Genomic DNA, 27,503 nt, shown 5'->3' on the forward strand with positions numbered 1-27,503 from the left:
TGAAGTGAATATTTTTGATGCTCTAAGCAGCAAATATTGGTCCATTTCAAGAGTTAAAGAAAAGCAGTTGTTTGGATGGGAGATGAAATAATAAAAAAGGAATAAATAGGAACCTTGAGTTGTACTACTTTTAATAAGCAGCTGTTACTGTTCTAAGACTACCAAGTAGTTTCAAAATTAGGAAAAAAGTCCTCTGTTTATTAAGCTCATAACAGCTGCAATAGCCTTGACACAATGATATCTTGGGATGTCTGACTGGAAGGCACCCAGCAGCAGGAATGAAAAAATGCTATGCCCAGCTCCTTCTGTTTCCGTAAGTAGACTGTGTCTCTGATAGAGAGTTTGAAAATGAAATGTTCTGTGTCATTTGGCTCACCCCAGGTCAAGGAGTGTTTGCTTGTAATTTCTGCCAAATGGTTTGGAATCCCATAGCTTGGCCCTGAAGTGGATGTTTCTTACATAGAGAAAGAAGATTTTTCTCCAAGAAAACAACTTCAGCACATACTCATAGAGATTCAAGTGCTGAAGAGAAAGACTCAATATCCTTGAAACAGATATCTGTATCAGTATTTGTTAGGAAAATGGGATTTTCAGTGGCCACATAAACTCTATAGAGTCTAGGATTATTTTGACTCTTGTTTTTCCCCCAGTAGACAGGAAATTGGGACTGAAGAGGGAGGAGATACTGAGTGTCTTACAAAGATTACTCAGGACTGCACAGTGGCAAGAACTAGCCATTACCCAGGCTAAGTTGCATCTTAAGTGAATGGAATACTGCTCAAGGATTAATAGCACTTCCAGAAAGGTATTAACTCAAAGTAGCTCTCACCCAGAGCTGGGTGTCATACCTTAAGCCTAGAAATACGAATATATATGTGTTTTACAATACTGGGATATTGCATAAAAAATAATTATGGAAAATATAATTCATACAAATCCATTTGAGGCTCAAAGTACACATCGTTTTTCAAGCAGGACTTTGATTTTATAATTAATATTTAGGTCTGTTACTGTCCAGAATTTAATGGCATCCAGGTGACCATACTTTCTCACAGTCTTAAGGGCACCACCATTTAAAAAGTCTCCAAAGAAAGAATTTGCAGATCCTTACCAGGAACCCAGTGAGATCATGTCTGAATGTAAACTGCTTAGAAGAGAATAAACCCCCAGGAGTCATGGAGTAACCTAACTGTCATCCTCTCACTATGCAGAGAGTAGAGATTTGAATCTCAGTTTTCGCCTCTTTGAGCTCAAATATCAACTCTTCATTCTTCTGCAGTTGACACCAGCAGGATGAAATCTGGGCCAAAATGATGCCTGAAAAGCATCTTCCAAAACTCTTAACATCATTAACACTGTCTGTCTGGATATTTTAGGAGCCAAAGATGGGAATGATCCCATCACTACAGAAGCCTGACCAGGGATTGTGGCCATATGATATAGCACAGAGAAACAGGGCAGTATTGTCTGTTTCTCTATGGGTTTCTTAGAGCTGGGACTTATGTGGATGAGCAATTTGCTCTGTTCGGCCTCCATCCAGGAGATCAGTGCCACTGGGCAGCACCGGGAAGTGTGGTCAGGGAGAGTTGTCACTGAGATTGAGCCTGCTTAGCACAGATAAGGTCACATAACAACGCGATGTTCATTAGTATGGCGAGGAATGTGTTGTTTGTGTATGGAGAGACAGATTAGACAAATGAGAGGGTTTATTAGTAAGCTGATTGCCTTAGCAGAACAGAAATATTAGCGCTTTGGTTCTTACAGCAAAACCTGTAGGTTTGGACAGAATGGAGAGGGACAGAACAGGAACATGGATGAATCTAGAGACAATGTGGTAAGAGATACAGGCTTGAATATCTGAAAGGTGCCTGGAGATAACTGAGTAGGTACAGCTGGTGTCTCAGGGGATTCCAGTGCTGTCAATTTAGGTAATTTCGACTTCTAGACTAGAAAAGTCATAGTAGTAACACTAAGGAAAGATGCTTACCCTTGGATGCCAAGTCAAATTGTTTCTGTATACCCTTCTTGATGAAAAAAATTGGTAAAAAGCTAATGTGGGAAATGAATCGAGTGTAACAAGTTATATATAAATGATATGCATTGTAGTCATGTAGAGATCCTGGAATTGTTAGACCAGACTAGGTTACCAGTCACTCCATGTCCTGCTTCCTTTTCCCTTTGTTTCCTGCACGTGTTTCAGAGAAAGTTGTAAGCTTCACCAATGCATCTCATTTTCTAGTAATGCAATGCGGAGGGAAATTCTTTCACCCCAGCTGATTATCAGCATGCTCTGTGAAGTTCATAAGAATTGACAGCCCTGGTGGTTTACCCCACACATAAACAGGTAATTATTTGTGAGCAGCTAGTGCTTTACTTGTCTGACTAAATCTTAAATGGTTTCCTAATGAAGATTTGATAACATCAAGCAGCTAGGCATTCCAAAGACTAAATGTTGCACAAGGTGGGATTTCCTGTCTGAGTCACTCATGTTGTATTGTAACGCCCTGCATAATTCATCATCTTCCATGATCAGTTTACACATCATAGAGTCTTCTTGCCTTTCTTCTTTCTAAAGTTTACATCATCACCATCTTTTTATTGCTTCTCTACATGGAGATTATGATAAAATCAATCACTAATTGCTGTTCTTGGTATCTTTTTTTTGGTTTTCCTGAAAATTCTTTGGGTCCACTGTATGGTCTTTTCTTTCCTTTTGTTTTTTGGGGGTTTTTTTTGGAGATGAGATGATATTTAATGACATTAGAATTTTTTCAACATTATTCTCAATGCTCTTCAAATACATTGGTGGGCCTCTCAATTGCTTGTTTCATCCTGAGATGTTCACAATGATGGCTGAAATTAATGTCTTTTTTCAAGTTGCAGCTAACTCAGAATGTACAGCAAGCGCAGGCATTTTAAACCATCCTTTCTAGTGCAAAGTATCCAACTGGCTGCAACTAAATAAAGTAAATGAACATGTTGAAAGTGGAGTGTGAACCCATTTTTCTACCGACTGAAGGGATGGATGCATAGCTGTAGTTTAAACCATCTGACCAAGCAAAGGATCAATTCTAAACCTCAGTCCAGCTGGTACAAAGGGGTAGAAAAGCAGCTGGATCTTCACATGCTGGATCCAGCTGCCACAGAGCTTCCGTGCCATCTGACTCCCTGTGGGTTAGACAGGTTCAGGGACATGCCTAGAGTAAGATGCTGGAATTACATACTTGTGGACAGCTTCTTGGGTCATACATAACTAACTTCATGTTCAGGTAACCTTGTGGAGCCAAAGCAGCTCTGCCCGCCTCGGGATCAGGGAAACACTCTTGCTTCTTCCAGCAGTGCCCAATAGATATTGAAGAAAAAGCTCAAATTGAAATAACATAAGCAAGACTGAAATGTCGGTATTAATTCCAACTGACTGTATAGTTCCAGATTTGTGACTGTAAATGTCTATTCCTTTCATCTTAAACTTGCCTACAAGAGTACACACTATTTTGTTCTACCCAAACAATCATTTGCAGTGTCTGGGTGCTAAAAATGTCTGATGTGTACGTGAATGATACCATACTGATGTGTATATGAAAGGGGTACCTCAACAATTCAGTCTTATCAAAACAGATATTGTAAGAGTGGTGAAACAAGAAGAAACAAAAGAAAATTTATTAGTGTCTGGGGAGCCCTCAGCTGGAAAGAATAGATAATTTTTAAATTAGGGTTGTATTAAAATATCAACTCAGTAATGAGTAAGCTGAAAGAACAGCAGACATCGATATGCTCAGCAGGCAGATACACAGCAGGATCAAACGTCAACAGAGCACATGAATAATTCTGCAGCAACGAGGAAGACTTGGAATACAGAGAACTAGAGAAACAAAGAGTAAAAAACCACAAAAGGAAAATAAAATCTCCGTTTTGTTCTTAGTTACAGCAATGTCCTTTCAAGCGAAATCAATTGAACTAGTGTGCATTCATGTTCGGCTTATTGTGATTCTTAATGAACCTTTTAACTCTTACGTGGCAAAGCAGATAAAGTACAGTGGGAGTTTACACTACCCCTTACCGAAATAAAGCTCATTTGGTATAGCTCAGTAGCTGTGGTGCACACAGCAACACAACACAACTAATCTTCAGCCAGAAATAGTCATCAGGGAAGAAAGATAAGCATAAAAAGCAAGAAACAAAAATGATCCACAGATGGCAAGATTTTTATTTTAGAAAGACTGAGGGAAAAGTACATGGTTCTGACATGTACAGCATTTCTTGCAAAGAGAAACTGTAAGTAACAAGAAGGTTCACCCATTCTGAAAAGTGAGTATGGGAGAGCAATACTATCAGGTTCCTGGAGGATTTCTTTGCAATAAGGATATGTGCATCAAATGCACTTTAAACAAAAAGCAAAATAGCTCATCTGAGAAAAGTCATAAGATGGGACATAAGCATTAAGCCCATAATCAACCAAAGCAGAAACATAACATATAACTATATTAGGGAAATAATTTTTACAAAGATGATCAGGGCAGCTTTAAGATGGCGCAAGTGCATGCAAGCTTGCCTTTAGGTTTGTTTGTTGCTACAAAACAAGATTTATTCCATGAGGGAGAAACCCAGTCACTTACTAAACAAAACAAGGAAGCTACTTGTACCTCCAGCACAGTCTTGTGCACGAGTAATACTGAAGAAATAAGTGGAAACTGGAGGCTTTCCAGCTGGTACTGATAGTAGAGGAGAAAGGCCTGGGCATATTATTGCATCACAAGAGGATAAGGAGCCAGTGAAAATGATGCCTCTCTGAAAAAAAGGCAAATGTAAACAAATGAGCTTCAGGTAGCCGTATCTAACTGAGATAGGAAGGCACTGATGTTACTGTCTAATGCACAAGTGGGAATTCTCTAGAAACATCACACCTATGGAGCCAGACACTTTCAAGAAACATGAATGTAAAGTAGAGCAGCTGTAGAAAGAGAGGGGAGGAGAGACGGCTTCTTTCACCTAGCAAAAGGTTGAAAGATATAATTGCTGTCTACAAACAGATGTTGGGCAAATAACCAGCAGCACTGCTCAAATATAGGACAGCATTGTCACTGACCAAATGTGCACAAAACAACTAACCAGGGAGGTTCAGCAGCAACTTTCCAGTCTAGAAAAAGAACTGAAACTCTTCTGCAATCAGTTTATGAACTGGACTAAATAATACGGCACCTGAAACAACAGGGGATTAGCGCTCATAACTCAACAGGCTCCTTTCAGTTCCCTGTTTTGTACGAATACTCCGCAGCAGTGCAGTGAATTGTTAGGGGAAGCAGTGACGCAGGACTGTATAGCTTCTAAAGCAAGAATTGTTTAGTCATTTAAGGACAGTTCATTGCAACCTCCTTTTTACTTCTTTCTCACATATCCCCACTTTCTCCTGTATGTTTCTCTGCAGACAATTCACTGTTTCTACTGCCTCCTCTGCCAGCTACCCATGCTGCCTGTATGCCATCTCGCTGGTCCCTGTGACCCACAGCCTGGCTGCTCTGTCTCATTCACATGACATGTGACATTATTCCTGCCAGAGGTGCCAGCTCTAACCCAAATAGGCCTGATGGCTTCCAGATTGGCAAGCACCTTCTCTTCCTCTCCCCTTTTCAGTGGGCAGGCTGTTCTTCCTCTGTTTTCACAAATGTTTACTGTCACACCTAAAAAAGCACTGCTGGCAGCCTAGTCTGTATCAGTCACTAACGCTGGTTTTGGAGGGTGAAATGTGTCTGCCAGGCTGTGGAAGGAGTGCCTCAGGCAGCTTTGGGAGGGCTCCTGGGCATGTTTTATGGCCTGTCAGTGCTTAGGCAGGTGCCATCCTTGGCTGCCAGTGAGGGAACATGGGCTGCGGCACCTGTGGAACTTTCCAAGGAGCAGCTGGACCCAGGCAGTCACCACATGCTGGGGGAATGTGGGGGGCTCCACGGTTGCTGTCTGGCCAGAGAGCTGCAAGCTCTGCACAGCAGTGGGACAGCAGTGAGCAAGGTGCAGAGTCTGGAAGGGGACCCGAGCTCTTCCTTCCCAACAGAGATGAGGGGATAGGACCCTCAGGACAATGATAAAAAGGTGGTCTAAACAGAAATCCAGGTTATTATGGTTGCAAATCATCATTGCTCGTTGTATCAGCTAATGGTTTGGTTTGCAATTCCTTGTGCCTCAGTGGGGCTTGGAGCAACCTGCGAGGGAAGTAACCTTACACAGGAACTCCCTCCCAAAATAAGTACAGAGAGCAGATCGTGTGGGTGGACTGGATCGGTGGTTATGCCATTCCCTCTAACTGTTAGCATCTTGATTTATACTCTTTGTTTACTCTCAGATAGTCTTTAACCATTTATTGAACTATTCCTTTCTCACTGCCCAAGCCACTTCACTCTGTGTTTATTCTTTATTTTCGCTTCCGACCTTCCCTCCAAAGGACATGAGGCAATCATGCTTTTGACAAAGTGTGAACTTGGCTCCTGGTCTTTCATACATTACTGTCCTGAATTGTTTCTCCTCTGCTGTGTGACCACAGCTGTGCTGCCCGTTGCTTTTTGCTTGCACAAGTTGTCCAAGACTTCTGTTTGAAGAACACTGCTAGAAAAGCCTTCTCTCTCCTCCTTGCATAGGTGAAGAGTCTGAGCAGTTTCATCTTCACATCCTATTTGCCTATTAGCAGGCAGGAGTCCTGGAAGATTCTCTTGACAGATGACTGTCATCAGTTGTGGTGAAACTATACAAGCTACATCTATACCTGGTGCATTCAATGTACTTGGGACCACTCTCTGGCACCGATGCTAGCTGCTACAGAGTGGAATGAAGCCAAGCAATTAACCTGTTCTCCCAAACAAGATGGCCACATGCAAGCTGCCCACAGGCAGTGGCTCTGGGTATGGTCTGTTCTAGCTCCCAAAGTATGCCTGGGAATTGTTCTGGAAAGCATTAGCTGGCCTGAGCCAAATATGTGCCAAGGATCACTTCAACCGTTTAATGCTACAGGCAGTTGTGGTCCAGAGCCCAGGTTCATTCGCTGGCATTATTCAACCTGCTGCTTGCTAGAACTACTGAACACATCTATGAAGGCTGAGCCTGTTTTTTTCCTGCACGTTCACACCTACAGGATGCCTTTGCTACAAGATGCCTGTGCTACAAAATGCAAAGCATTGGAAGGTCTCTGTACCAAAGTTCCCAAGAAATTCCTTCAGGTGAATGGAGTACTTGTCTAATCCGTACCTGTGGCTGATCCTGTGCTTGCCACTGCAGAACAATGGTGCTTATCCTCCTCAGACTGTTCCTGAGAGGCTCTCTTAGGGTTAGTGGGTGCTGCATTTTGGTACAGTAACCCACACTTACAAATATGGCGAATGCTCCTGTACAGTAACTTTTTGCAGACATAAGGGTTTTTTTGTTGTGTTCTCATTCTATCAAAATAGTAGTAGGTATGTCTTCCAGTTTGCCCTGTCTCAGTGTAAATACTGTGGAGGCGTATTATACTTAAGACTGCTGCTGTTCAACAATTCGTAGCAGCTGAAAAGAGTCCTCTGTTCTGAGTAAGGGTTTTATTCAGAGCTTGTATATCCTCCCTGCCCTTTAGAGCACAGTACCAGTGTGCAGTGCTAAGGCTGAGAACACCTTGTTCTGGAGGACTGAAGCCATGTCTCTGGATGACTCTGGCCTATGTTCAAGGCTGCCTCACTCTTTCTGTCCCAGTTCAGTGCCTGTCTCTTTAAGAAGACATTTTAGTGGCTAGATTTGCTTAATGAGCTCTAACTCCCTTAGATTTTGATCCTAAAATCTTTTATGTTAAAAGGAGCAAGGCCGAGCCTCTAGAAGAGGACTTACAGGGGACATGTATAAGCGTGTTTCTTCTGAACAGTTTCTTTTCTCCTGGCAATTAGATGTGGGCACTGGGATTCCTGCTTTTTGACAAACATACCTGTTCCTTCTGAATCCTTGCTTCAAAAAAAACCCTTGATATCCTGCTGTTTACTCTGTTTAGAGTAAAATGCTTATCAAGTACTTTTAGTACCTCTTCTGGTACATGTGGCATTATTGTCACTGGTATTACACTTCACTCACTTTTCAGCTAATCTGTTAGGTAACAGAAGACCATGGAGATAAAGCCTCTTTTTATCTACCTGCAGCCAACTCTGGCTAGATACTTGTTTGCAGCAACAAGTCCCTTGCTAAACCCTTTGCTCAGGCACAAAGAATGTGAATTGTTTGCAGTTGTTTATCTCTTCCCCCCCACCGCTTGTATTAAGGCACTTGATTTCAACAGAGAGAGAAAACTAACAACCCCTGATTGCTTGCATTTGTTTTTTATCAGCTTGTATCCTCTGGTACAAATCAGAATTAAGACTAGTACACCGAAGAAGAAGCTGTTCTCTCTTTCCCACACTGAACAGCATTATCCCCCTCACCAGTACACTCTGGGAAGTAACGTATTACAGTAGCCTCATGTGTACTTAATCGATTGGCAGCACCAGCATCCTCGGCCACTAGCAAGCTTGATCTCTAAACCTCTTGCCCAGAAGCCACCCAAGTCTGCCCTGCCACCCGAGAGACCTTCTTTCACCACCCTCCCTTGCTGTGTTCACCCCAGAAAGTGTGTGTACTCTCTCTTCTTTCTCTATACAAAGACTCCTTAATTAAGCTTCACTGTGGATGACCTGTGAAGTAGGTCTGCAGAGAGCTGGACCTACTTTACCAAGAGGCAAGTCATCCAGCATTACCTCTTAAACAGGAATACAGTGTTTGGTCAGGAAGTTATTGGAACTAAATAGAGAAGTGTAATTGTAATGGTTAGTGTAATTATAATGGATTAGAGTAAATATTCTCCTCTAAAATAGCTTCCAAGAAGAATACGGCATTGCCATGAAGATGTGATGTTATTCACATACCTAACAGACAAGGCACAGAAAAAGCATATTAGTGGATCTCTCTGTTCAGGTGGGCAGCTGAGACAAAATTTAAGAGCCAGAGCAAAAGACTATTGAAAAATGTCCTGATTTCCAAGCTCCTGTCATGTATGTCTCACAGTCTCACTGTTTTATTCAAGGTCACACAAAAAGTCATCCAGGTCTCCTGAATCCCACTGTAGTGCTTTAGCCACAGGGGTATCCTTCCTTGGACAAGTAAAGATGAAGCGTGGCCTTCGAGGAGAAACAAACTGTTCCAGTAACGAAAATGATGTCAATACAGAAGTTCAGAAAGAAGAGGTGGAGGGTGTTTGTTTCTGCTCTTGTATCTAGCAAGTACTGCATTTGTGGTTCAGCTGAGTGGGAAGTTCTGGGAGGAGCAGACCCAAATGCTGGTCGGCTCCTGCCCGAGTTCATTCCCTTTTGGTAATGCTTTATACTGCTTTATACTACAACAAGGCAGTTCTTACCTCTCCATGGGAACCCTGTGACAGGACTACATTTCACATAAGGCTGGGAATGAAATTTAAACTGCCAGGTTGCCATGGAGTGTTGGACCCCATGGCATTGTAGCTGCTGAGGGAAGGGGGGCAGCTGTGTGATGAGAGGTGTAATCAGAGAGTGGAAAGGGCATTGGATGGGAAGATGAGCTGTACTGAGTATACAGCTCTGACTTGGCCTGAGTTTGCTAGATTGTTGCTGGAAAGATTTTAGGAGATGAGGGGAAGACTGATAATGTAATTTGCCTTCCTACCTTAAAGACTGAGCTCTCCTGATGAGAGGAGGTGGGAGGTGCCTCGGGGAGGCAAGAGGGAAAGTGGCACGAACCTATTACAGTTTATTCCTGAAAGGCACTGCAAACCGCTTCTGATCACCCACAGCGTATTTCCTTTCTTATGAAGAAGTGGTGCTGACCAGCAGGGAGAGTGGTTGCAAAGTTTCAAGACAGGTTCCCTGGGCTGTATTCAGGCAAGATGTGAAGCCACTGAGTTACTATCAGGATTACTCTATACTTAGCATCCCAGCGTGTGTTCACCCCCCACATACCAGTGTCTAAATATAGGCCCTACTGAAGGACAGATGCTGCCAAGTTGCATCTGACCCCCTCCTCTCTTGCATTCTGTTCCCGAAAGCCAGGCTGAATTCCCCCAAGACACGTCCAATAATCAGCATGTCCTTTTGTCTCCCCAGGGCTGTACAAGGAAACATGTACTGTAAGAGTCTGATCCCAACCCTGGCCTTCCTGGCCTCTCCTGGCACTGGCCTTCCCTTCACCACCTTTCCTTCTTCCTTTCCTCCTCATTTGCTGCCTTCATCGTTTTCCTTTTTTCCTCTCAGCTGCTTCTGTCCTTTCCCTCCTGTCTGGTTCAATATGATCAATGAGAGGAAGAGGGCACAGTAATGAAAGAGGATATGCACATGTACGTACATGTACCTAGGTGCTGCAGACACCCAAACCTCTCTGACAAGAGCTCTTTTGTCACAACAGAAGTCCTGCTGAGAGGGCAGTGAGAAGGACAACCTTCTGAGTAAATGTGTTTCATGACTTTATAGTTTCCATTTTCCACACTGATTTGCATTTCCACTAGCATAAATCAATGAGGCCCTGAAACTGGGATTCCCTAAACCCAGCTGAAATCCAAACAGGACATTCCTCCCATGTGAGCCAAGGTGTGCCATGGGGGAGTGTGTCCACTGAGGCATGGGGCGGAAAGTGTAACATGCAGTTAGTTATGAGAGGCTCAGAATGCGTGGAGTCCTCCCTGCAAAAGGAGAGGTCAATCCATGCAGTATGTGCTGGAAGAGCACAGCCCCCCAGGGCCAGGTCTGGGGCTAGCCCTGACAACTTGTCAGAATCCGTCCTTGCTGCCTCTCACTGGCACAAGAAAGCTGTCTGGGGATCTGCTACAGGAAGCAGAGCGGATTTCTCTTTGAAATGCCGTATTTCCCATCCTTTCCCATCTCGTCAGAACAGCTCCTGGGTGACACCTTCCAACCTGTCTGCAGCCTAAGCAGAAGCTGCCTGTGGGTGACGCCTCGTGCCTCACTGGGTGCCCAGGAGAGGGCATCTTTTGGACATGGGGAGCAAGTGGCTGAGCCTGAGGGCAGCCTGACCTTCAGGGTGGTCAGCCAGCCTGGCTTTCCGACTGGGCAGCCACCCTGGCCTGGAGCCTCAGAGGCTCAGTGCTGCCTTCGTTGTGAGTGAGAGGTGCAGGCTAGGGGCTGTCTGTCATTAAATGTCTCCGCAGAACCGTCCTGGCAGTCATTAAAAACTGTCCGGCTTGTGCTGGTCTCTGTCCAGAAGCTCTCCAGCCTCCTGCACACTGCACCCTGCTGTCACGGTTGTGGATTAAGTCCTGTCCTTTCTATATGAAGTGCTTTCTTCCTTCTCTCCCAGCACAATTTTCTTCTGCGTTTAGCCCCATTGTTCTCCTCCCTGGCAAATGCGGTGGGGTGGGGGTTTGTCACTAAAATGACGCTGTGAATAGTTTTGTGTCCCTCTGCCCTTGGAAAGCAGGTTCATAAACTTCCAGGGAGGGGTTTATAAACCTGTGGGAGACGGACAGCCAGGAACATTTACATGCTGTTTTCAGGCTCTGTAGGTCTCTTCCAGCACAGGAAGAAGTCCTCTTTTCCCAAAGAGGAATGGAGACAGGGAGGAGTCTTCTCCTGGATTATATATAGAGCTAGTTTGCAGGCTCCTGCAACAGTATTGAAGTAACCATAGTTGCTTTAGTGCGTGGGCCTTCTGCCACCCTGATAAAATCTGAGCACAGACCAAGCCAGAGCCAGCACCTTTACTAATGGCAAAAGAAATGCGTTGCTTGCTCACCTTGCTCAGCCCCAGTGGGGCAGCTTGCGTCCCACCAGGTTTATGTGATCTAAAGGTGCCTGAAGCAGCAACAGTGTCGTGAGCCCAGCCTGTCCCTCCCTGCCTGGGAATCCCAAACACTTGCCTGCAAAGTCCTGCACTGCTGTGGGACTAGAGGATCGCAGGAAGCTTATTGGCTCTGCTCTGGGTGGTCATCAGCCCACATCCCCTCAGTTTCAGTGAGCATGGAGGAGTACAACGGGATGTGAGGAATGCTCTGAGCACCTGCTGACAGCCTTTAACCCCCAGTTCCCTTGCTCCATAACTGGGAGAGATCCTCAGCAAGTGTGTTCCCATCCAGTGCTAAGCATCGAGCACTTGCCCATGGAGCAGCAGTTGGCCTTTTGGGGAATACCAGGAGACCCTCCTTCAGTTCCCTAACTCTCTGCATTAGCTGCTGTGTTGGTAGACAGTACTGGAAAACATGTCTGCTAACTGTTCTCAGTTAACAGCTGCACCTTGAGGGAGTATCAGGAAGCAGCATTTATACTGTAACAGCAGAAAAGTGGTTCTTCAGCAGTAGTTCATTACAGACCCACACGTTCTCATTCCAGGCTTATATTAACAAGGAGAGAGATAAAGGACTAAAATGACAGAGGCTGATGGATGTGGCAGCTGGGATGAGCCAGACCCTATTTTAAGCATGCAGGCAAAATTTGGGGTCAAGCTGGAGAGGCTACAGAATGATAAAGTGCCAGTGAACACACAAACAACTGGAGCATAGCCCTCCTCTTTCCATCTTCTTCCCCAGCACCTCTCAGTCCTGTTGACAGGCTGACCTGGGAGGAGTGCTGCCCTTGCCTACTCAATATGAGCCAGCAGAGCTGAGCCCTGGGTGTGTGCACACCCCGTGGGTGCAGTGGGCCTGGGCCCCAAGACCGGGCAGCTACGCCGCAGGACCTCTGCAAGGCTCCAGCCCTCTCCTTTCCTGCTCCCCTCCTGCCCCTGCAAGAACAATGACAGGGCAGCAATCCTCTCACATCCATTTGTCTCTCCTGGGGCTGCCATGGGAGTGTGGGCAAAGTAGCTTGTGTGATTTTATAGCAGAGTCTGGTTGCCCAAGCAGCAAGGCTGTGAAATATGGGAGAAGGTGCCCTGCTGTGTGTGACCTCTCTGCAGGGGTCTGCCACAGTTTGTGTACTGCACCCTCTGTTAAACAGCTCTGCACAGATTTGTCTCCCACTTAACTGCGAGATCTGAAAAAAATATTCTAGAAGCGTCTACAAATCCAGTGTATTACTACCTAGGGCCTGATTGGCCCTGACCCAGTGTTTTTACTCGGCTGTTCTTTTATGTGCAAAATGAGTGCATTATGGGTGCCAAGCTGTCCTACAAGACTATCTAATTTCTTGCCTATATGGAAGAGGTCTGTGGTTTTGGGCTCAGTGGGCTCTTGGTTTGCTTGCTTGCTTGCTTATGCAGAAAGGCTAGGCTGGGTTGGGGGTTTCAGTGAGAAGCTTGACTGATGGATGACGGAACAAAAGAGAGAGGAAACACTTGGTGTAAGATGGCCATGAAAGGCCAGATCTAGGAACTAGCCTGGAACTAGGGACCCAGACCACATTCTCAGATATAGCAATGCATATCCTGCACAGCTCCTGTTAAGGCTAAAGATTTACTCCAAGTTTACACTTGTGTAACAGGACCTCATACGGCCTGATGCAGATGTCCAGAAATACATTGGCCAAAGCCATCAGAGCAGGAATCCTTGACAGCAGGCAGTGTCTTGGAGCCACCATCTCTTCCTGATGTCAGCTTCCCCAAGGATGGTACCTGCAAGGGCTCTGTGTGAGCATCAGGGATCATACCAAGGAAGCACAGTAGGGGTGTACAGAAGGACACACAGCCATGTACAGGGGTAGTCTAGGAAGAGTTCCTGTTCCCTCTCTGAAACACAGACTCCCTACACAACTTAGGAGATAGGGAATGAGAGGAGAAGAGCATGTAGAATGCTCTTGAGTCTTTCATCAGCACTGAAGGAGTTGAATTGGGCTGATGATCAGGTCAGGCCTATGCTCAGCCAAGCGACTCTTGGAATTAGCAGGAATACAGAAAGCGAAAGGCACAGCCAGGACTCGCCCAAGAGGACTGGTCCTCCACCTTGGCAGCACAGTAGTCTTAGGCCTCATTTTATTCTGTCAGGGACAGAGCAATAGAAGGGCCAGCAGGAGACAAGCAACTGAATGAAATAGCTGCTGTTCTTCCCTTCATCCCTGCCCTCTCTCTTCTGCCTTTTCAGATCCGGAAGAGAAGCAAAGCGTGCCGTGGAGGACTGTGGGAAAATGATGTGCTAGTATCTATCAATGGGAAGTCATGTGCTGGCCTCTCCCATGCTACTGCCATGCAGATCATCGATTCCTCCAATGGCATGCTCAACATCCGTGTGAAAAGGTAATCTGTTCCCAAGTGCCAGTGCTGTGACAGTGCAGGCAGCAGGGCAGCTTCATCCAGTGCAGCAGCTCTCCATGCCTAGCAGGGAGAAGGCAGGCAGGAAGCCTTTGGTTTCTTTATACTGTAAGGTGTACTAGAAGGACTTCTCCACGGCTAATGTGGCCATCCAAAAGTTTTGCACTGTCTCTGTGCTGCTCTCCAGAGTGCCTGGCCCTGGGGCTGAACTGACCCCAGACCTCCCTGCCCCTGCCCCTCAGGCTGGAGGGAAATATTTGCAGTGTGAGGGCTATGCTGCAAAGAATGAGCAATTTAGGCTCCAGGCAAGCAGATGCCATAGGGCAGTTCATCTCAGCAATTAACGGAGACTCCAGTTCATTCTGGGTAAATAACTGTTCTGTAGAAATGGATTTGACTACACATTGGATAATTGAGCCAAGACAAGATTATCCAAGTATTTGCTACAGCAGGCCATTGTAGTCTGACAGGGTGTGAACTGACTTCCACAAAGATAAGAGCTGTGTAGCTGAGTCCTTTTTTTATCCTCAGAAATATCTCTGGCAGTCTCTAATCCAGTGGAATACTGGAGACCAGGCTCAAATTTAAGCACAAAAATGGTCCCAGTAATGTCCCTGGTTCTACCTGTGCTAAGCTAACCCAGGGCATCAGTGCATGCTGGATGAGGATGCTGGATGCATGCATGCGCTACATCTGAGCTGTAACTGAATCATATAAAGGCAAAGGCAGCAAAGCTGTGCGAGGTCCCAGCTAGTCCACACTATTGCCAAAACAGAAGTCACCCTCAGGAAATAAGGCCTTGGTGAAGGGGGCTGGGAGATGTGATTTTCTACAGCCCCGAAAAGACAGAGCACTGTGAGCAGTGGGGAGGGAGAGCCACACTGGTTGCTGGCATCTGTAAAGCAGGGGCAGAGGTGGGCAGTGCTCAGAGGAGGAAAGCCCGATCTTCCCCTTGGCTTCAGGGAAAGCACTGGTGCCTTCTGATGTGCTCACCCTATACCCTCGTTGTGATTAGGTGGGATGTATGAGCCCTGAACAACGTGTCCAGAATAGCTCCTGGTCCCTTGCCAAGGCCTTATCTCACCCCATTGGGAGCCTATCTGCAGCCAACAGGTGCCTGGGCAAATTCCAATGGGCCAAAATCAGCACACTGTGAATTAGCAAAGTGACAAAGGCAGGCTTCTCGCAGCCCTCTGGGAGCCAACACTGGATGGTTTGGAAATAACGTAACCAGTTGGCTTCACCATGGGGTGGTGGTGAACTCATCAAATATTGCTTTCTGATCACATCTATTCCCACTTCATATTTATGTTCCCAGAGAAAACACCAACAGTCCTGTTCAGAAAGGAGGGGTAGCTGGATGACTGTGGAGCATGCAAGGCCATATGTGTATTTTTGTCAGTGCGGGGTGGGTGTGAAGAGAGAGAGGGAGGCAGGGAGAGAGACTGCCATCTGACAGTGTGGAACAAGAGAAACTGGCCTACAAGCAGTAATGCTTTTCAGTTACCTGGTCGAGTATTTAAAGAAGAGGAAGGACTGCTCTGTTTTGCCTGGGGAGCTTTGAGTTTGTTCCCAGTGAGAGTTCACAACAGCATATATTATTAAAAAAATAAACTGTTAGAGAAATTGTCCCACCCTTAGATTCCACAAAGGTTTGCATTTGACATGAGTATAAATTTTTCACAGTTTAGGATTTGGATCCAAGCCATGAATTCCACAGCTTTACAGAGGCAATTCTGTTTGCCTAGCTTCCCGGCATGCATGCTCAGGAGGCAAATACTTAGGCTCCTTTAAAACTCTTAACAAGCCCGGGTGACTCTGGCAAGGGAAGTTCCCTGCCCTATCTGTGTGGTCTGAGTCAAACTGCCATTGAAATCCAGACTCACTCTTGAGGAGAGGGAGGACAGGGTGGCTCTTCTCGCATCAGCATAGCCAGGTTCTCCCTCCTGGCAGTCAGCAAGGGCTAGGCTGCCCTGCCCCTGCCCTAGTCATCCTTCCAGCTGACTTACAGCCTGTGCCTAAGGCAAAGGCGAATGCCACCACGGACTGGGCTGGCTGGTGTGACTGTCAAACCCAGGCACTGGCAGCTAGCTTGCGAAGCAGTCCCGCAGCGAGCTGGCCACATATCCCGCTGGACTCCCACCACAGGACAGCAGAGTCCTACCCCCAGAAAACATACGGGCCTTTTTCTCTTAAGTATTTCCTAATAACTTCCAAGTAGAAGTCAGGACAAACAAACAGCACCGACTTCTTTGTTTGGAGCCCACTCTGAACGAAAGCAGTTTGGGGGCGCCTCCCCGCCCCCCCCCGCCCCCCCCCCCCCCCTCCGGGACCGAAGAGCTGACAAGCTCCAGGATGCAGTCCCAGCTGCAGGAACAGCTGGAGGGCAGTGTGGTGGCTGAGGCACCAGCTGTGCCCCCGGCAAGTGGCAGGCTGTGGGGCTACATCCCGCAGTCCTGGGGAATGTTTGCTATACAGGAATTCACCTCCCCAGGAGAAATGCCTGGGGAGCTGATTAAGCTGGCTCTGCAGATTTTTGTGCTCTTAGGGCATTCTGATTTTCAAGTGTTTAACACTTAGTTTTCAAAGAGCCATGAAGCAGAAAATTAGGAGAGTGTGTAGTTGATGTCAGAGAAGAGTCTGCCCTTGGTGTCTGCATTTCAGGTGTCTGTACCACCCAAAAGACACCTGAAACAGCAGCTCAATCCTTACCCCCCTCTCACATGTGGGAGTTTTCTTCCAGCTCAGCCCCACCAACCAGACCTTGCTCACTGCTTTTCCTTCTCCCCACAGAGTAGTTGGTGGGGACCAGACTGGCCCACGGCTCCAGCGCTCTCCTTCTCCAGGGCAGCGAGTGCGCTCCCCACCGTCCCCGCTCAACCCCCCGGCGCAGCTACTCAGCCCTGAACTGGCAGGAGCCCCGGCCACCACACAGCCCTCGCAGCCTCGGAGGTCACAGAGGCACCTGGAGAGCCTTACCTCCCCGCCGGACAGTGAGGCCTACTATGGTGAGACAGACAGCGATGCCGACAATGTGGCCCAGGAGAAGCACCGCCGGGCTCGCAAGAGGAGCCCACGCTCACCACCCGATAGCATCAACAACAAGGCGGACGGGCCTCAGGATGAGGTGTCCTTGTCCGAACAGAGCGGCTATGAGAGCATGCCAGAGGCTGCTCTGCAGGAGGGAGCCGAGGTGACCAGCTCCAGCGGGGTGGCCAAGAGGGAGATTGCCTGCCCACCTGGCAGCCGCACAGACACTCCTTTCTCGGAGAGCGAGGGACAGTTGCGGCCACCATCAACAGAGGGACGGGAGCCTTCTCCAGAGGCAATGCTCCTGCCCCATGCCACCAAGGCTATCCGGGCAGAACGCCATCTCATCCCCATGGTGGGGCCAGTGGAGCACCCGGTTGATGAAGACCTAACTACCACTTACATGGAAAAAGCCAAGCAGGCCAGTAAGTCCTCTGCACCCCACCACTCACCCATGCCCTCTTTCTACACTTGATTTCCTTCCAAAAGCCTCATTCCTGCAAATGTCAAGTGGGTTATCTCCTCTCTGTCTTGGGAAGAAGCAGTGTCAAGTCCAGCCTGCAGGGAATGGGGCTTCCTATTGCAGCTTTGCACTGGGGGCTACCCCACCCAAAATGTCCCAAGGAACAGATAAGAGAAATGGTCTGAGATCTGGGAGTCAGTCCCAGAAGCTGCAGCCACACAACCAGCTGTGCTATAGTACCTTTATGTTGTGGAAACAGGGTGGAGGTCATTGGTGTCTTCAGTACTTTGGGCTGAAGAAGTCTCAAGGGAAATCATCAGGAAAGAAGTTGAGGGTTAAAGTTCTCAGGCCTGGCCTTTCAGAGATGTCACAGCAGCTCGGTTTGTCCCATAAGCTATCTGTGTGTCCAAGCACGGGCGCTTGTTCTGAGGGGGTCCCAAGGACCCCACTGTTCAGCTCAGCTCAGCTCTCCATGGGCACAGAGGCATGTAGTACTACGCATGGTTAAGGACTGAGTAGATATAATTTTCAGCCACTGTAGCCCTGAAAGTGGTGTCAGTAGCTCATTTATTTCTCTCACCCTGTCAAGCTCAGAGAGGGATTTGTCCATATCAACTTTCAGAGGATGTTTTCTGCCCAGGCACTTACTCTAAGCAAGAGTGTCCATGTGGGGCAGCAGCTGGTGAGCTCTGGTAGAATTTATTGCTTTTTTGGTATCAGCAGTGGAGGGCTACCAGCAAGAATGGGCAGGAGCTGGTAAATCAGCTGCTGGAACAGCTCCTTGTAGTGGGATCCCTGCTAGCCAAGACCCTTCCAGGTGGAATAAAGTACTGAAAAATGTAGTGTAGTACATGGGTGATGGACCTGAAGCGATCTTAATTGTGAATCTTTCCTGGTTTCTGCTACACATGGAGTATTTCAAACCCAAACATGAAGGCAGCACAACATGTTACCTGATTTTACAGTTGTGGTGTATCCAATAATATTAAAACCAAGGTAATCAAAAACTTGTTTTCATACGAGTACTTCAGTGTGCAGTGGGATTGACTAATTTACACTTTTCCGAGCCTAGAAATAAAGCAGGTTTTTAAAAAGTGACTTAGCTGAGGGACAGAGTGGGAAACAGAGACCCAGAAAAGTTACTAGACTGAATCAGAAATAAAGCACACAGATTCTAACTTCTGATTCTCTGCTGCAAATGCCAGACATTCTTCCCCAGGCCCGATAATATTGCAAGGCAATTGTTAAGCCTCTCTTTTCTCTTTTCCTTGGGCTAAACATTCCTTATCTGTTCTGCCTAATGGATCCTATAAAGGTAACTTTCAAATCTAGACTGCTTCTGTCAGGCAAGCTTCCGTCTTACTGCTCTGCCCTGTGTTGAGAGGAGACTTGCCTGGGTCCCTTATGCCTGGTGGTACAGCAGACCTGGTGCCTTGTACTATTTCATCCCAGTCTTTAGCACTCACTTGCCTTAGGACAGCAAAGAAAGTAGCAATTCCAGCCTCCCTGAGGATGAAGCTATTTTTTCCCCCTTTGAATAATGTACAAGCATGAGGTGAATGTTGAGAAAGGCATGTTCAGCTGCTCCCTGCCACCTGATAGTCCTAGCAGTGGATGAGCAATTGCTTTACATCGAGACTTATTTCCATGGACAGCGTCAGTACAGAAGGCTCCCAGGAAAGCCATGTATTTAATGCAGAGCATTTCTGATGGCAAAATAATATCCCATGGCAGAAGGTGATGCAACTCTATTGCCAGCTAGAGGTAGGGTTCCCAGAAGCACTGCAGACTAAGATAACATTTTATTCTCCTATTACCACTCCTCTGCTCGCCCCCCTTCTGGTTTATGTTTGGCCATGGGTATCCTTATGTAAGAGTTACTCTGCCTCGGATGGCAACTCACATGGCCAGTTTGGCCTTTTCTTGGGTTAGGAATCTTGACAGTAAATGTGAAAGCAAAACTCTATGTCCTGATCATGCTGGAGCACAGATGCTATTAAAACAAAATTAATGATCAGCAGCCAATAACACCGTGAAGGAAAGAAGGAAGGAAGGAAGAGGGATGGAGGGTGTGCGTTATGTGGTGAACAGAGCTAAGGAGCTGGAATACCTGGAATAAACACAGGTATGTATTTATGTCTCCCACAGAGGCTGCTGAGCTGCACTGGCTCTGTGGGGAGGCTGCCTGCAGAGGAGCTATCAGCATGGGGAGCACATGGTACATACAGCATCTCCTGCCAGAAAGATGTAGCCTTGGCAAGGATGCTTGGGCTTGCATTGGTTCCTACAGCTGCTCCAGGCTCCCACAGAGCCAGCAGAGTTTAAAGTTCTTTTTCTCTGCCTTTCCTTAGCAATACCCACAGCATAGTAGCCTACTCTGCAACATGGAGACTCCTGGGTTTTGCTAAACAGGAATGCAAAATCAAGCTCGTGGGTTAGAAGCTAGGCAAGTTTTTAAAATCTGAGTTACCAACAGTAGGTGACTTGGATGATCAGTCATGGGAGCCTGGGGCTTGATATATATGCAGTAGACATTTAAGGACCATTCTGACTACCTAATCATATGTTTGCTTTTTGGAGCACTAAGTATCTAAATATATTCCCAGTGCACCTGCTCAGCACACCCGCCATGCCTTGCCATCGCCTTCTCCATTATGGCTCCCATTGCTGCACCACAAGAATGTGAAAACCTCCTTTTTGGTTTGTTGGGACTGTTATCCAGATAGTTCCTCACCTTTTCTTTCTAGAATGTACTCCTTTCTCATGCCTGCTCTGATAGCCAATTTTTGGGGTGTTTCTCTTGTCTTTTGTATTAATTCTTTCTAACTTTTCACTGTCATTTTGAAGCTACAGGGACTTTTCCCCTCTCCCACCTGTCCTTGTGCCTCAGGCAAACAAAATTGCAAGTATAGTATTTCTAGATGAGTATCTGGAAACATCAAATTTCTAGATGAATATCTAGAAACATCAGATTTCTAGATGAATAATTGAAATCCCTGTACAAGAACAGAGTTACATAGTAATCGTTTGCACACCACAGAGAGTAGCAACTGACATTCTTCACAGCTCTCTTGCCCTGCAAGGATCTCGTTAGGTTGCTACTGCCTGTCAGCTCTTGGGTTTTCACAAACTTAGGAAATAAAAGATCAGAGCTATGGATCTTATCTCCAGAGCTTTTGTGGACCTTTGTCCTTGCTGCCTGCCTTCCAGAGCTCTGAGCTTTCCAGATCATAAGGAAGTTGATTCAGCCCCCCTGCCACCCCTTATCTGTATGATTTTCCTTTGTTTCTGATGTTAGCAAATCTGATCTGGGCTGACTGTATACTGTCCTCAAGAGGAAATGCTTCCCATATTCCTCCATCATCTTTCTTAGTCTTACCATGATGGTTGTTACTGAATCATTTTCTCTTAATTTTCATTGGATTGACATTTCTCCAGTACATTTTCTTTTTTTTTGCATCAACTCCACCAACTCCTTTCCATGCCTTTGCTAAAAGGATTCACACGTGGCAATTGTTGGAGGTGACACTGCTGTCTAACACCTGCCTTGCATCACAGTAACACAGGAGCAAATGGAGCTCATTTATTTACACTAGGCAAGGATTTTACTCTGGGAGCAGAACACTGGGGTGGCAAGTACCAACAGTCCGAGATGAGGATTTGGCAGTGGGTGGGATGGAGCAAGATAAGCAGAGGGAAGAGGGAGCAGCAGCTGATGGTGCCACCTCACAATGCCCAGCATGTCATCAGTTGCTGAGCTGTGCTTCTCCTTTCCCTGCAAAGACACAAGACCTTAGAGCTCCTTAGGCAACAGCCCTTGCAGTGAGGTCTGTGCCCATCTCTTTCCAAAGTTCCTGCCCTATTTGCACATTGGTATTGGCTCATTTTTTCCAGCCTGTGGAATAAGCATGTACATCGTCCTAGCTCTCCACAGGACACAGGACCTGGACATGCCTGCTGAAAACCCACTCAGTATTGCTGATGCAGGCTAGCGGGGCAGTGTGGGGAGCCACACACCACCCAAATGTAGGGAACTTGGGAACTTGCCCTACATGTAATAGGACTTCAGTCTTCATTGCTGCCCAGCGGCTACTATATGTCCTGGTGTTTTGCTCAGTGGGGCAAGAGAACAGCCAGCAAACAGGGACTCTTTGCTTTACTTTAAAGGAACTACAGGACAGCATTCATACTTGTGAATAGCCAATATTTTGCCTAATCTGAAGAAACAAAAGTATAAATTTGTTTCCTTCCCACAAAACCAGTAACTTGCTCTATTTAAAGAGGTGATTAATCCCTAGGGAAACTGGGGAAATCTAGGGCCTCAGTTCATCATCACTGTAAAGGGAAAAACTACATCCCTTCCTGAGATGATTTCTGTGCTGCTTGGACAGTGTGGAAAGAAAGGAAGAGATAACAAGTCAGAAAATACAAGTGAAAAAAATCTGAATGAGTTTCAGGAGGTTAGCAAGAAGCAGGAGCTTTTGCCAGGGAGAATCAGACTACAGCTGTTGCAAGTAATTGCTAGTGACGCTCTTTGGTTTCCCATAGCTCCTGCAGTGTCCTCCTCTGCTCACCCCACCCTCAGAGCCTTGGGATCCATCTGTAGCCAGGGCTGCTGCTTCTCCTCAGCCACCTGTCTTCTCTAAGGTGCACTGTATTTTCACCCCATCCTAAATTGTCTCCCAGGGACAAGGGGCTTAGGCTTTCTCACAACTGGAAATACCAATGGCTAGGAGAAGACAGACACAACAGGACAGCAGTCTAGTCCTAACTTGCTATCACACTGTAGGAATTTGTGTCAGTGCAAGAAGTGCTTCAAAATATCTCAATTTAAACTTATCCACTGGACTATTTTTAGTTCCTAGGACTCAAGAGCCTCTCCATGTACGGTAGGGGAAGGGAGGGAAAAATGGGTGGGGAAATTTCCTCCTCTGCTTTATACGGGCCTGGCTGCCTGTGCAGTGTCATCAAACTTACTGCATTCCATATCAGAAAAGGAAATCCTTCTTGTTTAAAGCGGATGTACAGCAGCATCACTTGATGAGATAGGATGCTTATAAATAAGTGGCCTATTCATCAGCGGGTCATACAGATTACCTCTTCCAAGAGTGACCACAGTCACATTTCTCTGCAGAAGAGGTGTGTGCAGCAAGCCATCTATCAGCCTGTAACTATCAGTGTATGTCACAGGAGCTGTGAATGAGAGAAAGTGCCTAAATGGCAGTTTGAACTTACTGCACCGCATTTTCTACTTGGCTTTCAGCTTTGGCAGTTGTGACTCCAATGATGACAGTTACATGGTGGTTAGGCTAGCTTACTGGTTTTGCCATTCACTACAATCTAGAAGACCAAAAGGTTTAGGATAGTAGTCAACTGCCCCCATCCTACCTGGTTTAAAGTACAATAGAAAAGCATTCTCCTCAGCCCAGGAGATTCAAATTAATTGCCTGAACTATTGATCTTACAGGAAGTCTGTTCCTAGCTGTATGAAGCAACGCTGAATAACCCTTGGCTCTTGCTACTCAGTGACAACAGCCTCCATGGTTAAATCACAGATGGAGAGTTTGATCTCACTTCAGCATGTGCTAAACTTGAAATTGCCTCCACTTGAGAAATCAATTTACATACACTGGTGTATGCAGTCTAGTTACAGACCTTCACTTAAAAATATCCCACTTAATAACTAACATTCAGGTTTGAATTCTCAGCAGCTTGGAAGGCATTTATTAAGGAAGACAACAGTGAGATAAATACCGTGCATCTGGAGCCCTCTTCCTCCAGACTTAGGCTTGAGTATGGCATTTGAGCTTATGCCTTTTGGTTTATGTTCTTCTATCAAAAGCACAGAGGTGATATTTTCAGGCTGATGTATTAACTGTTTGGGCAGAAGACAGATTATAAGCTAGTGTTGTCTGTCTTGTCTGGTGTGGATGATTTTTTTGTTGTTTCTTGAGCCATCTCAGAAATTGTCACAAGTCATTGTCCATTTTCCTCAGGCTCTCTTACTGGAGACTTCCACCATCATTCCCTTGGGCATCACTCTTGTCCAGCATTTCAGAGTAGATACTGTGGGTTGCAGCACTAGAAGGCTTATAGGGCTCTGCTCTGCTTCACCTTTATACCTCACTGCTATCCTGCTGTCCCAGAGCCTGACCGAGACATGGATTTAGCTGAACATGTGGTTCTCAAGATAAATCTAGCTGCATATAATATTCTGTGGAAGGGGAAAGATCTTCAGGTTTTTAAGATGTTTGGAGGAAAGCTGTAAGTGATCCCTGAAATGAAAAGGTAGATACTCTCTTTTGTCCTAGTATTTCCACTATATGAGATGTCATTTTGAGCATCTTTTTAAAACTATCAGTTACTCAGGTATTACTTCTTTATGTTATTATCATCAGTGCAGGGACTGTGACTCTGAGTCATAGTTCCTTGGACATGGTCAGAGGTCATTCATCATCCCGCTGCTGCTGAAACGGTGTCAGCAGTTCTGAACTCACACTTCCATGGTCCTTGCAGGGCCCCAGCAAGGGATTTTTCAAAATGTGCTGCCACACACGTTAAGTTAACATAGCTTGTCCTTGCACATGCACTTCTGGAGTGATTTTGGATGTGTCAGGCTGATGGGGAACAATGGGATTAAGCCAAAATTTTGCCAGTAATTCAGATCTCAAGGTGATTAGAGCAATAATCACACTGAAACAACTATATCTATGACCCCAGGCTGTCTTAGCCAAGTTGATAGTTCCTAGGTTCCAGGATTTTGAGAGCTGAATTGAAAGAAATAATGCAAATGGGCAATGGGAATCGCTCTCCCTGACCCATCTTGTTTCTATCAGTTCTAAAAGTGACATGGGACTTGCTGACAAGGTTGGGACAAGTCTGCTCAAAGACAACACTGAAATAAGACAAAATGATAGTTATTGGGGAGGCAGAGGCATAAAAGGGTGAGGCATAGAAGGACTTTGTCAAGGGGTAATTAAACAACAAAGTCATTGCTCAACAAAAGTGAGAGATAATTAGCTAGGAAGGAGAAAACTCAACCTGACAAATCATTGTTCTTCAGTTTCACTTCAGTTCATCGTAGGAAGGGAGATCAGTTTGTTGTGAAACCTGTAAAGCTTCACCGTCATCAATGTATCTGCTGCTTTCGTTAACCAAGAATTTAGCCCGTTGTATAAAAGAAATAGGAGCAGGAACGGGTGCGAGTAGATTCAGCGTATCTTGATACACTGACTATACTGAAAGGACAAGGCTAAATCGTACTCTTTATAGAGGTGAAATGTAAGGAATTAGTGAAAATTTTATCAGAATGATCATCAGTCTTTGATAAATACCCTGGAATAACGGGAAGGATTTCAGGGGAAAAGACCAAGAATAGCACCCTTCTTACAGACAGGCTCCGGGGATAAGGAAAAAAATAATAAAAAATGTTTAGCTTCAGTTAGGTGAACAAAGTAGTTCTTTTGAGCACACTTTGTGGAAAACAAATTGATCAGTAAAAAACACATGGACTAATAAAAACTAGAAAAAGAGACAGTCTTTGACCTGTTCAATAAGATAAGACTTCATGGCTAAAGAAGTAAGGTGGACACAGTATATGTTGGCTTCTGTAAGATATCTGATATGGTTCCACATGACTTTTTCAACGAGAGAAATATGGATGAGATAGGACTACTGTAAGGTGACTGCACAATTGGCTAAGAATAGAACAGAAAACATAACTATTAATGGCTCATGATGTCAGATTAGCTAACTGGCTAAGTTGGTAGTAGTGTTTCACTGGGCTTCTGAATCTAACAGGACTACCTCTATATTTTCACCCATGGAGCTTTAAACACTAACATGTCAATCAAATGTCCTCTCCACCTCAATGTTATATGACGGGTGAGGAGACAGATGATTAAAAATCCCAACCCTCCTCTCTTCTGTCAGTGGATCTTGTCCTCTGGCTGCATCTAGACAGAACAGATAGTATGTGCTGTGGGACACCCCACAGCCCTGAAACTGCTGCTATTCAGAGCTGGGACCTGTCTGGGACACCTTGCAGCTCTTCTCTGGTCTTTCTTCCCACAGAAACCCAGGTGTGTGCAGGACACAGGGGAGGGAGGTGAGTTACCTGGACTGAGGACCTCAAAACCACTGTCTTCCTATGTGCTTTTTCAACTGCAAATTCCTGCTAGTGAAGCTTTTAAAATGTTTTTTGTTTCTCTTGAGTGTGTTGTACCTAGCAAGCAGTAACAGGAAATAGCAATAATACCATTTTTAATGGATGGCCTGAGGATTCAGTGGAGATTGCTGTGTATCAATCAGCAGGTGACATGAGGCATGAAAGGTACACAGTTGTCTCATGAAAGGCTGGATTTTTAAATGTAGTAGGAGCTTGACTGGATGCAGAAAAGGACTAAAATCAATTGGATAACAAGAATATATGGCAAGTGCTACAGGATTAATCAAGTCCACAGACCCAGATGGTAAGCATATGCTTGTCTATTACTAGAGAGTGGATGCTGGAAACACTCAAGGACAAAGAGACGATAAATCAGTGGCATCCTGCTGTCAGACATCAAGCAATTTTGTGAGCAGCAGAATTAACAGATCCTGGTGTCCTTTTAATTTATGTGTTGTATTTGGTATCTCCTTCTCCCATGTCTAGTAAATGCAAATCTGTCTGATGTCTCTCATATTCAAAATGAGAATTCATAATCTCTCTGTTGTGTGCGTTCTTTGGTTTTTGGTGCGTAATTAAGACTGCAGTCAGGCTTTCTGCTTCCTATGGTGCGGTCTATCTCCTCCGTCCAGCCACCTATCTGCACGTAAACTTGTTAGGAGCATTGTATCTTTGTGACTTCAGACTCCTAAAATTAGCAAATGGGCTCAAAAGCTATTAGCATGAGACAGGTAAGATCGAAAAACATGCAGCATGACTGCCTAAACCTTTCTTAGGTAATCAGGCTAAAACTGCAAAAGACAGATTCACTAGTGCATTCAGCAGGTACTGTCCTGGCAAAAGAAAGCTCTTCTTTGGCAATCTTGTCACAGGAGACTATGTAGGGAATAGTGAGCTGTCAGCACAACAAAGTTGGCTATGTGTGCTACCTTTTACACTGAGGACACATTCCCATCCAGCTCAGGAAGAAAGGCAAACTCTGACTCAGCTGAGGGAGATTTTTCTGACTGAACAAGCTACTCAAGTCTCCAGCAGGGTACCCTGAGACTAATATACTGCAGCCACGTACAGCTCTGTTTCCACACACTCTTTGCCTAGCAGAGCTCTTCAATAGCAGTGTGGGAGCCACAGAATGGCTAACAGTCAAAAATCTTCAAAATGACTGGGCATGTTTTTTCCCATGGGCTGTCAATTCACCTGCAGAAAAGCTTGTTTTCCGTTTTTCTAACACCAGGAGACTGCAGTGGGGCAGTGTCTTATTGGGAGCTCTTAAAATCACTAGCCATTTAAGAACAAATACTGGTTTAACAAGTACTTAACTGTGTTTTTAACCTCAAATACATGCTTAAGTGTTGCAGACCTGAGTAGGACTGAAGCATTTATTTGCCTGTAGCATCCTACATTGGAACTGAAGCCATATCTATGTTTATATCATGCACAGGTTATGTGATGGAAGTGTGCAAATACCCAAGAATGAGAAACACATTTTCTGTCCCAAGAGTTTTACCACTTCTTTTAAGTAAAAGAATATATACTTCTCTGCTTTACTGGTTGCAGTTCAAACATTGGTTGAAGCTTTCAACAGGGAAATACTTAGAAGGCCAATATAACTTATCCAAATCTTTTTTTGAAAGGACTCCAGGTATG

General features: G+C 45.6%; 1 protein-coding gene across 1 annotated transcript in view; it reads left to right on the top strand.

Annotated features, from left to right (window-relative positions):
* The window catches only part of SYNPO2L (synaptopodin 2 like), a 41,609-nt gene that overhangs the window by 2,669 nt on the left and 11,437 nt on the right, over nucleotides 1–27,503 (top strand). Inside the window, exons 2-3 of the mRNA XM_037401043.1 lie at nucleotides 14,030–14,181; nucleotides 16,990–17,651. Of these exons, the coding sequence (XP_037256940.1) occupies nucleotides 14,030–14,181; nucleotides 16,990–17,651 (814 nt within the window). The remainder of the gene's footprint in view (nucleotides 1–14,029; nucleotides 14,182–16,989; nucleotides 17,652–27,503) is intronic.

Source organism: Falco rusticolus, chromosome 9, assembly GCF_015220075.1.
Source record: "Falco rusticolus isolate bFalRus1 chromosome 9, bFalRus1.pri, whole genome shotgun sequence".
Taxonomy (NCBI): domain Eukaryota; kingdom Metazoa; phylum Chordata; class Aves; order Falconiformes; family Falconidae; genus Falco; species Falco rusticolus.